At 36.2% G+C, this 19,196-nt stretch overlaps 1 protein-coding gene across 1 annotated transcript in view; it reads left to right on the top strand.

Annotated features, from left to right (window-relative positions):
- Positions 1-19,196, top strand: part of Cabcoco1 (ciliary associated calcium binding coiled-coil 1) — a 108,999-nt gene that overhangs the window by 27,939 nt on the left and 61,864 nt on the right. Inside the window, exons 4-5 of the mRNA XM_070021030.1 lie at positions 6,719-6,866; positions 12,252-12,324. Of these exons, the coding sequence (XP_069877131.1) occupies positions 6,719-6,866; positions 12,252-12,324 (221 nt within the window). The remainder of the gene's footprint in view (positions 1-6,718; positions 6,867-12,251; positions 12,325-19,196) is intronic.

Here is a 19,196-nt window from a genome sequence, read left to right as displayed (position 1 = left end):
ACCATCATCAACTTATATGCCCCAAATATTGGTGCACCCAGATATGTCAAACAAATGCTCTCAAACTTACAGAATAAAATAGATCCCAATACGATAATACTAGGAGACTTTAACACACCACTCTCACCAAAGGACAGGTCTACCAACCAGAGGATTGGCAAAGAAGCTACCGAATTAAGAGAGGCCATACTTCAAGCGGAATTAACTGACATCTACCGAGTATTTCACCCTAAAACAACACAGTACACATTCTTCTCAGCAGCTCACGGAACTTTCTCCAAAATAGACCATATCATAGTTCATGCAAGGAACTTAAGCAAATACAAAGGGATCGACATAATCCCCTGTATCCTATCTGACCACAGTGGAATCAAGCTAGCTCTCAATAACAAAGCATACCGCAGAAATTTCTCTAATACATGGAAATTGAACAGCACACTCCTTAACAATGCCTGGATAACAGAAGAGATCAGAGAAGAAATAAAGCATTTCCTACAACTCAATGAAAATGAAAACACCTCACAAAGAAACTTGTGGGACACAGCAAAAGCAGTCCTGAGGGGCAAATTTATTGCCCTCAGTGCCCACATCAAGAGAATGGAGACAGACCAAGTAAATAATCTCATGTTGCAATTAAAACAGCTAGAAAAACAAGAAAAAATGGGACCTAAAGCTACTAGACGAAGCCAGATAACCAAATTAAAAGCAGAGATTAACCAATTAGAAAATCAGAAAACCATAACCAAAATAAACCAAACAAAAAGCTGGTTCTTTGAAAAAATAAACAAAATTGATGGCCCATTGGCCAGATTAATTTAAAAAAAAAGAGAGGAAACCCATATTAATAGGATTAGGGATGCCACGGGAAACATCACAACACGTACCCAAGATATCCAAACAATTCTAACAGACTACTTTCAAAAGCTATACTCTCTAAAGGAAGAAAATTGGGCAGAAATGGATGCATTTTTAGAGAAATACAAGTTGCCCAAACTGAGCAAAGAAGAAGTTAACCAATTAAATAAGCCAATATCCTATAATGAGATACAGGAAGCTATCAAAAGTCTTCCAACAAAAAAAAGCCCAGGACCAGATGGATTCACAGCAGAATTCTATAAGACCTTTAAACAAGAACTAATACCCATATTCCTCAAGCTCTTCAGAGAAACAGAGAAGGAGGGAGCTATCCCAAACTCATTCTACAAAGCCAATATCACACTCATCCCCAAACCAGGCAAAGACCCAACCAACAAGGAGAATTACAGGCCAATCTCCTTGATGAACACAGATGCAAAGATCCTTAACAAGATTCTAGCTAACAGAATCCAGAAACACATAAAAAAATAATTCACTATGACCAGGTAGGCTTCATCCCAGAGACACAGGGATGATTTAACATACGTAAGTCAATAAATGTAATCCAACATATCAACAGAGCCAAGGTCAAGAATCACATGATTATCGCCACAGATGCAGAAAAGGCCTTTGACAAAATTCAACATTCATTCATGCTAAAAGCTCTGGAGAAAATAGGAATAGAAGGAACATTTCTAAAAACAATAAAAACCATTTATGACAGACCAATAGCCAATATTATACTTAATGGGGAAAAGCTACAACCAATTCTCCTAAAATCAGGAACAAGGCAAGGATGCCCACTGTCTCCACTCCTCTTCAATATAGTCCTAGAACCCTTAGCCAGGGCAATAAGGCAAGAAAAAGACATTAAAGGGATCCGCATAGGGAAAGAAGAAGTTAAACTATCCCTTTTTGCAGACGACTATATATATACTATATCTCCACGATCCCAAAAACTCCATCCCCAAACTCTTAGAAATCATAAATCACTTCGGCAAAATAGCAGGATACAAAATAAACCCACAAAAATCAGTTGCCTTCCTATACACTGATAATGTACAGGAAGAGAGGGAAATAAAGGGAGCAACCCCATTCACAATAACCTCCCGAAAAATAAAATATTTAGGAATTAACCTAACCAAAGATGTAAAAGAACTATTTAATGAGAACTATAAAAAGTTAAAGAAAAAAATTGCAGAAGACACTAGGAAATGGAAAGACCTCCCATGCTCCTGGATAGGCCGACTTAATATAGTAAATATGGTAATACTTCCAAAACTAATATACAAATTCAACTCAATTCCTATTAAAATCCCAATGACGTACATCACTGAAATACAGAAAACAGTCCAAAAATTCATATGGAACAACAAAAGACCTAGAATAGCCAAAACAATTCTAGGGGATAAAGACAATATGGGAGGGCTATCCATGCCGAACTTCAAACTCTACTACAGAGCTATAATAACAAAGACAGCATGGTACTGGCACAAAAACAGACCCGAAGACCAATGGAACAGAATAGAAGATCCAGAAATAAATCCACAGGCCTACAGCCAGCTGATATTCGACAAAGGAGCCAAAGACATACAATGGAAGAAACACAGCCTCTTCAACCGCTGGTGCTGGGAAAACTGGGCAGCCACATGCAGAAAACTAAAAGTGGACCCCAGCCTATCACCATGCACCAACATCAACTCAAAATGGATTAAAGACCTTAATATTAAACCTGAATCTCTGAAACTACTGCAGGATAGAGTAGGAGAGACACTTGAACTAATAGGCACAGGAAGGAACTTCCTGAACAGAGTCCCAGGGTCACAACAAGTTGGAGAGAGACTCGACAAATGGGACTACCTTAAAATAAAAAGCTTCTGCACAGATAAAGCTATCGCAACCAAGCTAGAAAGACAACCAACTAATTGGGAAAAAATATTTACCAGCAATATATCAGACAAGGGGTTAACATCCTGTATATACAGGGAACTCAAGAAACTAATCCCAAACCTAACAAACCAATTACTAAATGGGCAAGGGAACTAAAGAGGGACTTCTCAAATGAAGAAATAAAAATGGCAAAGAAACACATGAGGAAATGTTCATCATCCCTGGTGGTGAAGGAAATGCAAATAAAGACAACCCTGAGATACCACCTTACCCCAGTCAGAATGTCCCACATCCACAAATCAGCCAATGACACATGCTGGAGGGGATGTGGAGAACGAGGAACCCTATTACACTGCTGGTGGGAATGTACACTTATACAACCACTTTGGAAAGCAGTCTGGAGGGTCCTTAGAAAGCTAAAGATTGACCTCCCTTACGACCCAGTCATACCACTTCTAGGCATCTACCCTGAACAACAGGAACCAATATACAAGGACACGTGTACCTCCATGTTTATTGCAGCACTGTTCACAATAGCTAGGATGTGGAAACAACCTAGATGCCCCACCACAGATGAATGGATCCAAAAATTGTGGTATCTATACACAATGGAATATTATGCAGCCATTAGAAATGACAAAATAATGGCATTTGCAGGGAAATGGATGGAGCTAGAAGGAATCATGTTGAGCGAGGTAAGCCAAGAACGAAGAGGCAAACAGTACATGGTCTCCCTGATAAGTGGATGATAAATCCAAAATGTTAGGTGATAGGACAAAACTAACAGGACTTAAGAAACAAAGAACTCCCACTCATCTGGTTGAACCACTACCAAATATCCCCATGCTGCTGATCACATATATGGTATATAACATGTGAGCACGGTTATATATTACAGACTGTGATAGACAATTTGCTCCAGGAAAGTTAGAATGAACTTGTGACTTTAAATGAGCATCATTATTCCACAATACTGTGAACTTCCGGAAATTAAGTAATCACTTAATCACAATCAAAAAAAAAAAAAAAAAAAGAACCTTGGGGAAGGGAGGGAGGGAGGGGATGGTAGGGGGAAAACAATGGAGGGGGTAACAATGTTCAAGAGGAAGTGTACTCATTACCTCACTCATGTAACTGTAACCCTCTGTATAGTATCTTTACAATAAAAAAAAATTAAAAAAAAAAAAGGAATAGGGCAAACACTAGGGCTTGTTGGCTCAGGTTGAAACTTTCTTAATAAAGCCCTAGAAACACAACAAATCAAAGAAAGGTTGCATAAATGGGATTGCATTAAACTGCAGAGCTTCTGCATGGCAAAGGACATAGCTAGCAAGATAAATATAAAGCCCACTAGCTTTCTTCAGATCTTCACTAACCATACAACAGACAAGGGCCTCATACCTAAAATGTACTTAGAGCTCAAAAAATTAAATCCCCCAAAACATATCAGTAAAGAAACAACCACCCCATGAGCAAGTGGCCTTAAAACTTAAAGAGAGACTTCTCTGAAGTGGAAAGAAGAATGGCCAATAGATACATAAAAAAATGCTCAACATCTTTGGCCATAAAAATGCAAATCAAAACAACATTGAGATTCTATCTCACCCCAGTTAGAATGGCCATTATCAAGAACTCTAATAACAGATGCTGGTGAGGATGTGGCCAAAAGGGAACACTACTACACTATTGGTGCTAGTGTAAATTTGTTCAGCCACTCTTGAGTGAGGTATATTCTCAATATTATTTTGATTTACATTTCCTGTATAGCCATGGATATTGTTCATATTTTCATGTAGTAGCTGACTATTTGAATTTCTTTTGTGAAATCTATTTAACTTATTTGCTCATTTATTGACTGGGTTATTGATTCTTTGGAGTTAGTCTTTAAGCTCCTTTTGTATATTCTAGTTATTAGACACTTGACAGATGTTCTTCTGACAGAGATCTTCTCTCATCCGGTCAGCTGTCCTTTTCGCTTAGTGACAATATCTTTCATTGTGCAGAAACTCTATAATTAAAGGACCTCTGTATTTAAAACTATAAAACCTTGAATAAAAAAATCAAAGAAGACATGAGAATATGGAAAATCCTCCATGTTCTTGCACGGGTAGAGTCAATATCATGAACATGTCAATACTGCCGAAAGCAGTCTACAAATTTAATGTGATACTCATCAAAACTCCAATATCATCCCTCACAAAGTTAAAAAAGACAATCTTAAAATTCATACGGAGGATGGGAAGGGGAAACAATGAGGAGGCAACAATGCTTGATAAGAAATGTATTTGTTATCTTGCCCATGTAATTGTAACTCCTCTGTATGGTTTTCTCACAATAAAAAAAATTCATATGCAAACACAAAAAGGCTCAAATAGTCAAAGAAATACTGAAGGGGAATAAACGCTGGTGGTTTTATAACACTATACCCCAATTTATATTATAAAGCCATAATAACAGAAACAGCTTGGAAAGGGTCCTGGGGGGTAAAAAACAGAAAACAAAAACCCTTAAGACCAATAGGACAACTAGAAGACCTAGAAATAAACCTGGCTTTTGCCAAAGGAGCCCCAAATGTACATTGGAAAAAGGATAGCCTCTTCAATAAATGGTGCTGGAGAAACAGACCTCCAAACTCACAAAATGAAACTGGACTCCTGTTTCTAGCCCTGTACCAATATCAATGCAAAGTGGATCAAAGACATTAATGTAAAACCTGAAACCTTGAAACTACAAGAAGAGTAAGTGAAACAAACACTAACACTCACTGGCATAGGCAGAAATTTCCTGAATAGAATTCTAGAGGCTCAGCAAATAGAGTTGGCAAACCGTATTTCATTAGGCACACATCTAAGAAACATCATGAATTCTAGGTCTGTAGTTGTGAAAAGGAAAAGATACCTTGATGCTTTACATAGAAAGCCTTATTTCTATTGAAAAATCTGATGGTCCAAATTCCCACATTAATGAGAAGCCACAACCAGTTGTTAGTGACAGAACCACTTTCTATATATTCTCTTTTCTAGGATCATTTTTAAAAATCTTTAGTTTTAGCATCATCTTATATGGTCAAATGTGCATAGCTTTTGACCTGTTCTGCTTTTCCTAGACATATACTAGTTATTGCAAATAAGGGAAACCATGGGACCTGTGTTTCTTTAGGCCTGGCTTAGTTCACTTAATATAAGTGAAATTTAATGTAAGTGAACCCCAAGATAGGGACACAAGAAATTTTGTCTTTCTTGCTGGTTTTTTTTAAATGTACTTATAATGTACTATGTGATTTTTTTGTCTCTTTTGTATGTTCTTCACCCATGATATAACCCCTATTTTCACTGTACTTCATTTTGGTTCCCTGCATCTTGTGCATACATTTTTTCTAATTTGGGGAGAGGAAGGGAAATAACAGAATGCTGAAATACAGGTTGACCCATTGTAACAATGAGATGTACAATGCACTATGTTGAAAACGAATTTTTTACAACTTCGATGGTGGGGGGAGAGGGTGGGAGGAGTTGGGGAGGTAGGGAGGGAAGGAATGGTAGGGGAAAAACAAAGGAGGGGGTAACAATGGTCAATAGGAAATGTACCTTATTCATGTAACTGTAACGCCTCTGTACAGTATCTTTACAATAAAAAGTATATATTAAAAATCTTTCAATTTTAAAGTTAGTTCTAGATAAATTTTGTGTTGCTTTTTGCCTCTTAAAATAAAAACATATATTCTTCACATGGTCAAATAGCATTATGATAATTTCCAGTTGTTGGGTGGGTATGTCTGATGGTACTGTATTCTTTTATACAGAATATAATTATTAATTTATTATCAAGAAAAACAAGATTTGTTTACCATCTGTCTTCAAAAAATGCTAACTAAACAAAATAAATTTTGTCACATTTAGTATGTCTTGGATTATTTTACTCCCAAAACATTGATTGAAATAATACTTAGGATTTTCCTGTGTTTGTATTTTAGCACTACGTATGTCCTTAAAGGAAAACATAAAGTGGCTTGGGGAAGTTATGGCTGAACTTGGACCACACCCTTCTGTTTCAGAAAATGAGCAGTGGAATACTTTTGATGTGAAACAAGCCAAAGCTATTATTGATTATTTCAAAAGCAGGTATGGACTTTTTTCCAGTAGCCTTCCTTTCATGTCTTCTAGAAAATGCATATAAGATAAAAATAATTTTTTCTTATCAAAGTCAGATTTTAAAAAGTTTATGTGGTCATTAATTCAAATATAAAGGTCATATTCAAATCTTCCATTGTTTTGGATAATGTATTCTTAGAAATTTTTTGTGCTTCCTTAACTAGCCACTAAAATGACACCTTAAACTTTATACAACCAAATTTAACTATCTTCTATTTGTTTCTACCTTTCTAGTCAATTAATACCTATTCATGGATATACCTCTTCCAGTGTTTCTGTGCATAAGATACACATAAATAGAACCAGGTATATTTGTGTCTTCTTTGTCTCATCAGAGTCAGGAATTGGAAACTTGCTGACTGAAATGAAAACTGCTATAGCTATAGTCAATGGCTATATTTTTACTATTTACCACTATTATTTATTTTAAAATTCTGAATATTGAAAACTAATTATTTTCTTATATTGACAGAAGTGATGTTCAAAAATGTATGATTATATACTTAAAATTCTATTCTACAATGTACATTTGAATTATTGAGAGAAAACATAGGATTGTCCCCCTCTTTCTTACCCTCAAGTTATATAGTTCAAACTTTATATAATGTACAGTGACCACATTTGCTAAGAGAGTCATGATGAAAATGTTTTATTGATACTCATTAGTTAATATGAATGGTCAGTCTCATGCTCATTAAGCATTAACAGTTATAACTTTTAATTTAGTAATAAAATACTGTCTTCCAAAAAATTAAGTAAAGTAAAAATGTCTTATTTTGATGAACATAATTTCATCTAAAATTGTAATAAACTCCCATACTTTCTGTTTTATCTATAATTAATGATACCTCATTAATAAAATTACTCTTTCTGATTAAGCTGATGTAATTAGGTTTGGTCTTTCCAATGACCAAACTTCACATCTTGAAGGGCAGCATTCATTTCCACTTAAACGTTTTATTTAAGTGCTTTGTATCAGAAATTGAAGAGATTTATATATTTTCTCAAGTTTTATTGCCTAGCTTAAAATATTTTGTACTTTTGACCGTTAAATCCATTATAAGTCCCTCTTTCTACTTAGAAAATGATGGTGGAGAGAGGGAAAGTTTTATTACAGTGATTCTTCATTGAACTAAGGAATTTGTCTTTCTATATAGTCTGTCACCAAGTCCTCATTAGGGTCGTGTCTCTCTACAATAGGACATTTTTTACAGTTTTCAAAAATAGGTAAAAATCTTTTGCCTAACTAAAAATTTCTGCACAGTATTTTCTTTCTTCTTTCACTGTATATTTCAGTTTTTTCCAATGTTACAAATTAACATTCTAAACTAAACACTGTCAAATAATCTCTTAGACATTCCCTTGATTTGTTTGGCAATGATCCCATTTTCAATCTGGAAAGCTTTCTAAATATTAGTGTGTGAAATATGATAAAGCTTTTATGCTAGTTTCAGGCATGAATTAATAATGATGTGTGATTATGTTGTATATTGGCATTTGACATAATGTGATTTTTTAATTTAAAAACATAGTCCTAATGAATGACTCACTAAAAGTCACAGGAGTTTTTATATCAATTAGAGCGAAGCAGGGTCTTTGAAGGTGGAGGGGAGAAATGGAGAACTGAGTGAGGACCTTTGACCTTCAAGTTTTTCTGCCCTTTGGAGTTTGAGACTCACTGGACAAGAGAGTTCTGTGCCCTATTCATTTGTATTACCATCCTTCTTTCCCTTGTCCCTCTATTTAAGCACACAAGCTTGCTATTGCTGAACACATTTTTATAGCGGACCTAGTAGTAAACCACATCAGCACCATAGTGATGGCATCCTGACTAAAGTATGGCCTTGCTTTCCTCTGTCCCCTATCCTCTTCTCTCTAGGCAAAGATTCATCAATGTATTTCTTCACAGTTTGTCTCAAAACATGGTTAAGTGAAGAGGAGAGTCAGTCTTAGTGACATTTAAATCCTAGCTAGGGTATCCTCATACACCAACAAGCTATAATCCTGCATAATTCCCCCCAAAAGAAATATTTAAGAGATTAGCCTAAAACATAAACCACAGCCAATTCAACATTGCTAAGTCTTCATTTTGTGATTTCAAAGAAATTATGCATACTGCTAATACAAAAAGAAAAACTCAGTGAGGTGACAGGAAATGAACTTTTCTACATACCTCTTCAGGGTCTCTCATAGGTCCACAAAAGTAAGCTTAGTAAATTATATAATACATTCATTTTGAAGAGTATACAGGGCAGTTGTTTTCTGTTATGGTTTTTGGACTTTTTGGGGGGGGGTCTGGTGCTAGAGTGTGAACTCATGAACTTGGGGCCTTGGACTTGCACTAAAATAAATTATGCTTAAAGCTGGTGTTCTTCCATTTGAGCCTTGTCTCCAGTTCTAGCATTTTTGTGGTTAATTGGAAAAAAAGAATCACTTGAATTTCTCTTCCTTTCTGGCTCCAAACCTGGAGTCTCAGATCTCAGCTTCCTTGAGTAACTAGGATTAAAAGCATGAATCACCAGTGCCTGGCTATACAGCAGTTTTATAGAAATGAATGGACCTTGGATATCAAAAATATGTTTCCCTTTAACCTGATATTATCTTCTGCCAGCCACTGAAAGCCTTATTGAATTTAAAGAAAGCATTTTCTAGAATATGTTACCATAGCACATGAAATGTTACAATAAAATTACAATGGATGCTTTTAATAGTCTAAATTGTATGTTCTAGGATTTTTCTGTGATTTGAAAAACTAATGTCACAACTTTCTTCCTTGTATTACTATAAGTATTGCTATAGATGATTTGTGCAATATATATATTTGTACATACTCTACAATGCATTCAATTGTAAAGACCAGATGTTAGAACTAGATATTATGTTGTTTTGTAATATAAACACATCACATATACACATTGGTCCGTGCACTTTCATTGTGTACTATTCTATGGCCTGGCAATCAGGCATGCGCCCAATATGAAGAAATCAACCCTGCCCCTCTGCATGTATATGTATATGTATATGTATATGTATATATATCCATATATACAATATATACATATATGTATACGTATATATATATATACGTATACACATATATATATATACTTCATGAAGTCAGATTTTGTCATCCATTTCTGTTACATCTCCTTCAGTTTACAACTAGTATTACTTACTTGACAAAATAATCTAGAAGCATGAGTCAGCCAGAAGGCTACAGAGAGTTTAAGTGTACTTGCACAGATGAAATGTTACTTTGTTTTCATGTAAGACTACCCAACACCTCCTTAGGAAACGCGGAGGGTGAAACAGGAAAGGGGAAGCTGTTTGACCTGCCCTTGGGAAAGTGCCCCCTCAGGTTCCTCCCCTGGTACACCCACCCAGTCCTGCCTACTCTAACCACCATATCCAAGTCCTGGATGTTATTTTTTATTGTGTAATATCACCCTAGTAGAAGAGATCCTAACTCCTATATGCAATGAGGGAAATAAGGTTGAAAGATTATGACACTGCATTCAAAAATGTACAAATTAAGCTCTTTGTGTGTCTCAGCATGGCGAAAGGGAAATATTCTTGTTTTTGAAAATGACAAGCCATTTTCAAAAAATAGTCTTTAATATTTTTTTTCTTTTTTGACGGTGCTGGGATTTGAACTCAGGGACTCACACTTGCTAGGGAGCTGATCTACATTGGACCATTCCCCCCAGCCATTTTCTGCTTTAGTTATTTTTCAGATTAGGTCTTACCTTTCTGCCTAGGGCTAGCTCCAAGACAGTGCTCCCCCTGTTTAACTGGGATTATAGATGTGCACCACTAAGTCCAGTTTATTGAGACAGGGGTTTTCTTTTTTTTTAATATGTTTTTATTGTAAAAATGCTGTACAGAGGGGTTATAGTTAGATGAGCAAAGTAATGAGGACATTTCCTATCAAGCATTGTTACCTCCTCCTTTGTTTTTCCCCTACCATCCCTTTCCTTTTGCCCAGGTTGGACTTAAACCCTGCTCTTCCCAATATTTGCCTCTTAAATCACTGGCTCTACAGGTATGAGCCACCATACCTAGCCCTAGTCTATAATTTTTCTACTGAAAATTGGTTATTGCCAGTGTAATATCATGACAATGTAATGTCATGACGTCTGAATTAGTTTTGCTTCAATGAAGTATCAACTTCATTAATTTTAATGTATCTTTCTATCCATCAAATCAAAGTGATAAAAAAGCTGTTACTTTCATGAATGTTAATAATTCAAGTGTATAGGGTTAAAGAAAAACATGACTGAGTCCACACACCCTTCACTTTTAATGGGTTGTGTTAGTAGTGAGATCAACTGCTAATATAACTCAGAGGGACACAGCTGCCTGAGGATTTTTTCATTGATTTCAAATGAATTGAAACTTTGATCCATTACAGCATTCAGGAGAAGCCATTATTATACATGCTCTGTAGCTACATTTTGCAAATGTTAATTTCTCAGTTATATTAAAATCAATTTTCTTAAATAGCAAAAGCCACCAGAGTGAAAGAGAAACCACTAAGACAATTTTTTTTGTTCTTGGGTGTTTTGCTATATTATGAGTCTATTAATTTTCCCAACCAGCAGGAAGAGAATTAGAAAAATTCAAATATTATCACAAACAGGATATTAGCAGTCAGCCCTTCAGTGAAATTTTAACTTTCAGTGATACATTGCTGAGCTTTTAAACTTACTGGAAGTATTTATTTTCAGGAATTCCTATCCTTTGGTTCTCAGTAGTTTGTATTCATTGGCCACCTGATTTTCAGGAAGTCAGGAAAGGAGCCATCTTAAATCTATTCCACTCCGTGTGTGACAGAATATTCTCCAGGATAATCGGACATCTTCTAAATGAGTTCCAGTTCATATTGCATCATTTTTGTTATTTGAAATTAACCTTATCCTAAAACAATTTGGATACTTAAGGAGAAGTAATTGATGCAGAATTAGATTATAGAATTCAATGCCATTCATACCAGAAGAAACTATTCCAGTTTGGAGGGGGAAAAATCTAGCAAATAATGTGAAATTTTATGCCATAGGGATGATGTATTATAGGTCTTAGGCCAGAAAATTTTAAGTTGTTATCTACTTGCTTCTTTATTTCAGAACTATCTGAGCATCACAAATGGGTGATTATTCCAGGTACCAGGTTATATATTATCAATGTCTCCTAAGTTCTGAATTAATTATTGGAGGAATAAAGAAGTTGGTTAATTATGTATTCCTATTTATAATGTCTATAGCTTGGTCAGTATGACCTTTAATAAATGCCTTTATGCCTTTTCTTTTTTTCCTGAAATAAATGCATGATGATTTGCATGTTTATTTTGTTTTTCAGTTTATTTCAACACTACAAGCTCTATGAGTTTTTGTTTTTCTCTCCAAGAGAAGAAATCGTGATTGGAACCGAGGTAAGTAATTTATCTAGACGAAACCAATTAAGCCGAATCACTTAATGCACGCCGATCAGCATCTGGGTATTTTAACTGCTCAAAGCAACTTCTTGTGGAGATTACTCAAGTGTTAATGTAACCAACTAGTCGTTTGCAAAAGAATGATTATATAAAGTGAGCTTTGGATTAAGAAAATAAGCTGTCTTTTGGCATTAGAAGCATTGTTAATCACGTGTACTTTAAGAATTTATGGATTATTTGACAAAGCGCAGTAGAATGGGGTTTGTATGTCTTCATATAAATAAAATCAGGGAAAATGAGATAAATTAATTCAGTTAAATATCTTCTCATTTCCCATTTATTTTCAGCCTACTCATTTTTAAGAGCTAATCAAATCCCGCTTCTTTACAGAAGCAAATCTACCTTAATTGCAACCGTATCTCAAACAAAAGGGTGGGACAAACCCTGAAATCACAGCCTATGATTTTATTTCAGTTAGTTTCTTCTTGCTGAAATGTGGCTACTGTAAAGGTGCCAGCAAAGATGTTATACAATATGCACTGTTATATAATTTTCTAATTGCTTCTCATGGCCCAATTGAGTCTGTGCAACAGTAATTTTCCTGAAGACAGGGATCAGCTGTTGTCCTTCTTTGATGTGTGACAGCCTAACGCATCAAACAGGACACAATAAACCCCTCATACTAAATAACGTATTAATTGGCAGTTCACAGAACAGAAGTCCTGCAATAAATGGGCTACCTCTAGAGATACTTTTAAACACTTCCCGGATAATCACGTATTTGTAATTACTGGGGATGAATCCTGAGTAGAACAACACATTAAGGAGACTTAAAAGGTCCTGTGGGTTCTCAGTCACTGTGAGAGGCATCATTGCCTCTTCAAAGTGTCAGGACAGCAGCCATCACCATCAGAAACGATGGAGTGGGAGGTTACTCACATTGACTTCAGATCTTTCTTGGTATTAAGCAGGAGTGGCATGTTACATGGAATGTGACAGCTATTCTATCTTCCTAAATGTGCTGTTATTCTGGAACATATAAATTGCTTACTTTAAGAAAAACAACCCTGATGGGGCTGGGAAGGTGGCTCAGTGGTAGAGCACTTGCCTTGCATGCCTGAGGCCCTGGGTTCGATTCCTCAGCACCCCATAAGAAAGAAGAAAAAAGCCGGAAGTGGTGCTATGGCTCAAGTGGTAGAGCACTAGCCTTGAGCTGAAGAGCTGAGGGACAGTGCCCAGGCCCAGAGTTCAGGCCGCACGACCGGACCCCCCCCCAAAAAAAAGAAACCCTGAGTTCTCTTATCCTACCTCCCAATCCCAAGTACTTGCAAAAATTCAGACATCTTACACTTGAGTTCCAGGAAAATGCTTAACCTTTCTGCTTTTGACTTTGCTCATTTTTTTTTTATAATCCCCCCATGACATAGTTAAATTAGACATCGCTTGAGAAAGTTTCACCACAAAAAATTTTTATTTCAGAATTACATTACAGTAATGTATGGAAATAATTATTAGTTTGGAATATAAGTTCATCTCATGTGTTCATGTAACTCTGGGGAAGGATAGTGGCTTGAACAGAAGCATAAGTGTTGTAGTCATGGAGAAAAAATTTCTACACTACTGCTTTGTTAATGAAACAAGCATGGCTTTCTTCTATATTATAAGGGCATTGGGTGGCATTTATGCTTGTGAGAAGATAAATTGATGAACTAAACATATTGGCTTCTCTATTTTCTGTTGCTTCCTGTGTCTTCCCTAAGTTGACCAGAGTTATAAAAAAAATTGAAGGAAAGGATACTGGGTCTACAAGAGTTAGGTCTCTTACAGAATTTTAATGGATTATAACCACATTTATTGTATAACAGTATTTTTATGGCATTTTTGGATCTGTCTGAAATATTTTCCTAGTGCAAAAATCTGTTTTGTAAGTTAACAGTCTATCGTAGAGAAAGACTGAGCTCAACCCTCTAATGTGTGATGATTCATGCTGATCTCAGTGTCTGGGTCCAAATAAGGGCCACATGGCAACCATATGAATACTTCTGAATTGAGAATCATTCAGACAAGCATTCGATTTAGATAACATCAATGAGATTTAGTATCTTTCTTAATTGTAGAGGGATCATTGGAACAAAAGAAATAAGGTAAGCCCTCTATAGGAGCATTAGTTCATAAATCAAAACAGAATGATGACGTGGAAGGTCACTGTTTGTCAACCCTTTATAAACCAGTGGAACTAACAGAACTCAACATTGGTGTTCAATGTCTGAGGAATACAAGAAGACAGAAACAAAGCAGTATTTGCATCTTAATACAATTATACAAAACCATTTATTGCCCTTGCTCAACATTTGGACTGGTGAATCTCCTGAAAATATGGAAGACAGGAAAATGTTAATGATATCACAGAAGTGTAATTAGCAACTGAGGAATCATAATAGAAGATGTGGAATCTTAGCTGGTGCCGGTGGCTCACACCTGTAATCCTAGCTACTCAGGAGACTGAGATCTGAGTATCACGGTTCAAAGCCAGCCTGGGCAGGAAAGTCCGTGAAGACTCTTATCTCTAATAAACCATTAGAAAACAGGAAATGGCGCTGTGGCTCTAGCGGTAAAGTGCTCGCCTTGAGCTGAAGAGCTGAGGGACAGTGCCCAGGTCCAGAGTTCACACCCCATGACTGTCCAAAAAAAAAGATGTGGAATCTTCAACAAATAAATTGCAAGGAAATCTTTAAAAAAAATGTAAGAGAGGAACTCATAGATTAAAATATATTGAATCCAGTTTTAACAAAGGTATCATTTTTGGAACATAGTTTGGACAGGGACTGGGTACATAGTCTGAAGTTTCATGATCTCCAGTATTATGATGTGAGAGCTTAAGGGATCCTTTAAAAGGTGGGTTAGGGCGTTAAAAGGTTTGTAGAAAGCTAGTCTCTCTCTGGCTTCTGGCTTCTGGATATGACCTCATTCTTTCACATATACTCCAGCCATTAGAATGCAATCCACAATCTTCTTTGAGGTCCTCATCATAGCAGGAACCTTGCCCTGAAATCTACAAAACCATGTGCTAAATACAGGTCTTTATAAAGTTAGCCTTCTTTAGAATTTTTTTGTAGTAAAGAAAAGCAGACAAATATACCATACTTCAAATAGCCAAATAAAGCACCCTACAAACACAAAAGAGAAATGTTATGGCCAGGCACATATGAATACTACCTGTAGATTTGACCATGAACCTATATCAATTCTAGAAACTTGTGAATATGTTATCTTACATAGCAAAATGACCTTTGAAGATTTGATTGGCAAGGAATCTTGCCAACAAATCTCCTGGATGGTCCAGGACTTTTCCAGTATTTGATTTTTAGTGTTGATTCTTCTTAAACATGACGTTTAGAATTAAACTAAATGCTCATGGGGTTTTTAAAATCCATGGCATACACAATTCCACAAGATATCTAACAAGTTAGATATCTACCTTATACCAAATCTTATTATGATCCATTTGCTCTAATAGTGGACATATCCCATCATGGGATATGTTTGGTCCAACCCTTAAAATAAGAACACTTTTTAGGGTATTAAAAATCTTCACTACTTGAGAGTTTAGCTGCCAAGGCTCAAAAACATTATGAATCCAAGAGGTAGGTCCCACATTTGGAAATGCATTCTTAAATTCAGCCATAGCAGCTTAATAAGATTTGGTAGACTGTAGAGAGCTGCGAGAGGCCGCACCTGGAAGATGGCGCCGGCTTCCGCCCTCCGCCTTCCCGATGGCGAGTGCTCTCTGTGGTAAACAACTCCTTATATGGCTAAGGCAAAGAATCTGGCTTGCTTCCGCGCACCTGAACTTATTGGTGGTTCCCACGTGGCGTATCAGGGTTGGCTACCCAGTGGGTACTTAAGGCTGTGGGGAATTCTCCCCGGGGTTGGGGTCAGAAGATTACTCAAAGGTCCTGAATAAACTGCAGAGAGAAGAGTTCGGTGTCGCGTCTTCCTTGCTGGTCGAGGCGGTAGTGACAGTAGACTTGTGGAGAAACTGAAAAGGGAGAAGATGTAGTTAATCCCAAAAGTTGAGTACTACCCTATAAGGAACCCTATTTTATAAATTCAGCCCTTATATAGACTAGATTTCAGCTTCAAATTGTCTGGGTTCCTGCTTTATTTACATTAGCTGTGTGTAGTCTTAACCTCCATTAAAGTAAAACAAAATTGTTCTGCACGCCAGATTATATCAACATTTTTTCATAACCAGTTCCTGTCACACACAAAAATCACCATGCACACTCCCAAGCATGGTGATGGCTAGAGTTGGTAAGAGCAACATTATCTAGATTTTTAAGAAGACAAAGACTGAACAGATTAAAAAGAAAAAAAGGTGAACTCTCAGTACATGAAGTTACTTTCCAAATATATTGCTGCCATATTTAAATTTTAACTGTAAGTGAGGTTTAGCTGAAAGTCATTTATGAAGTAAAAGTTTGATGTTGTGTGGTAACATCTCAAATTTTCCCTAGGAAAATAAAATTGATATCATGAATTATGCATCTAGATATCACATTTTAAAATATTGACTGAGTTTAATTTCACTAAAGTGACATCAAATCTTAGATCATGTACACTTTTAAAGGTTATATTATTATTAGCCTGTAATCCTAGCTACTCAGGAGGCTGAGATATGAGGATCACGGTTCAAAGATAGCCCAGGCAGAAAAGTCCATGAGACTCTTATCTTCAATAAACCACTAGAAAACCAGAAGTGGCGCTGTGGCTCAAGCAGTAGAGCGCTCGCCTTGAGCTGGAGCACAGGGACAGCGCCCAAGCCTAGAGTTCAAGCCCCATGACCGACCAAAAAAAAAAAAAGATTATATTATTATACAAATGTATCTAAGCACAGGCACACACACATGTATATTTGCATTCAGAAATTTGATATCTCATAAAACAGTCTATTTTAATACAGTGATTTCTTTTCACTACAAAATGTTATAGATAGGTGTAGTTTTATTTCTAGTCACTCAAGCCAGTATGCTGAATGTGCTGCAGAACTTCATTCAATAGATGAACTCCCTTGCACACCTCCAGGAGGCAGTCTTCATGGTGTTGTCTGGATCACTATGGCGCTAGTCATTGTGTAGACTGAGAAGATTTGGCTGAAAGATCTGTTTTCACAAGAAGTACAGTACCAGGGTCTAATTATTATTAACATGACAGACTTAGAAAGATACTTAAAGAGAATCATAAATATACCTAAGTGGTTACTTCGCTTAGAGTCATACTTTTGGCAACCTTTCATAACCCAAAATAATACCACTTAAAGTCAGCAAGTACAGGAAATTCAGACCTTTCTAAAAACCAGTGGATGTCAACTGTGTAACATTTCACATTCTGAAAACACACAAAATAAAGAAAACCATTTTTCCCCTTTCATTTCAAAACCCACACGGATCATGGGCGTTAATGACTCCACACTTAAAAAATTATAAGCTCTCAAAGGAAAAATAACCAGATAGAAACATCACTTTTTTTCTTTAAATGATAAAGTTATGGCTTTCTGACTAAACAAAATATGAATGTTATACAAACAAGCCTTTTAAAGAAAAACAGACAGGGGGAAAAAAAAGCACAGCATGTCTGATCAAATTTTGGAAAGTAAGAAGTGAGTGAAGTACAGCTGCATAGATGCCCTCTTCCTCTTCACGTCACCCTTGAGATGTTCTTATCAAAATAAGCTAAAGTTATCCAGATAATGCTTTTAATCTTGCAAAAGGCTTTCGTCTTGTTGGATGATCCTATTAGCAAACTGCTGGAAGGGGAAAATCCTAGAGCACATAATTTGTAGTTTGACCTGCTCACATTGGGTGTTGCTAAAGGAAATCAATCAGAAGTTGTTGTGTTAAAATAACTCTATCATCTCTACCTGGCATGTGTGACTAACTGATGTTAGAATCTATCATTTGAAGAAAATGGTTGAAGCTTCAGTATACAATTTATCAAACTTCACTCTAGTCCTTTCTCTCCAAAGCAGAAAAAAAATAATCATGTTTTCCTAAATATAAATCTTTTAAGAGAAATCCAAGGGATCTGTCTCCAGCAAAACAATTGACAAATGGTAGGAGCATGATTTAAAGATAGCTTCCACCACCGATCACATGACACCTCAGCCCACCTTGTCAGTCAAGTGTTTTTGTCTGTGTTCACTAGTTTCAATCTCAACTCCTCAGTGACCCATTCCTTGCTGAACTAAGTTGTTCTTTTTACAAGTACAGCTTTCCTACTGACTTTTGCCTGGAAGTAAAAATTCTTTCCTACTTCCTCAAATGCTCCCTTTGCCAACCCCAAGCCAATATTTTTTCAAAGCTCAGTCGGACCCTTCTTGAAGAGGAAAAAAAAGGGAGAGAAGAATACAGGGGGTGAAATTCCACTTAGGTTACTTTTCATGCTTTCAGCATAAAATACCCTTCTCAAGAGTATTGTCATCATTTCCTCTCTTAGAAATTTCTTTCCAGTTACAGATCTACATTTCATGAAACTAATTATACTGATCCACGATATCAGAGTAGCTACTGTTTCTCTTGTTTTTCTCAACATGGGAACTATTTACACTCAATTAGTGTTCAATAATTTTCTACTAGATTAAGTAATATAAGAGAAGGAAAGTTTTATGTTAGTTCTAATTGTAGAACATTGTGTTTGCAAAATATTATTGGGATGTAGATTGAAATCCTAAGTCAGTCTTTCAAGTTCTCAATTATTAAGTCTATTACCAAGAAATTAAAAGCTGCCACTAGATGAAAATGTGTTTTTTCTACTTGTTTTTAATTATGAAAAATTTGTTTTATGTACCTTGGGAAATGTCTAAATATAAT

The sequence above is a fragment of the Dipodomys merriami genome, unplaced genomic scaffold, assembly GCF_024711535.1.
Source record: "Dipodomys merriami isolate MVZ:Mamm:240054 unplaced genomic scaffold, mDipMer1.0.p SCAF_14, whole genome shotgun sequence".
NCBI classification, from domain to species: domain Eukaryota; kingdom Metazoa; phylum Chordata; class Mammalia; order Rodentia; family Heteromyidae; genus Dipodomys; species Dipodomys merriami.
The sequence above is the reverse complement of the archived record's forward strand: the minus strand, read 5'-3'. Positions and strand labels throughout refer to the sequence as shown.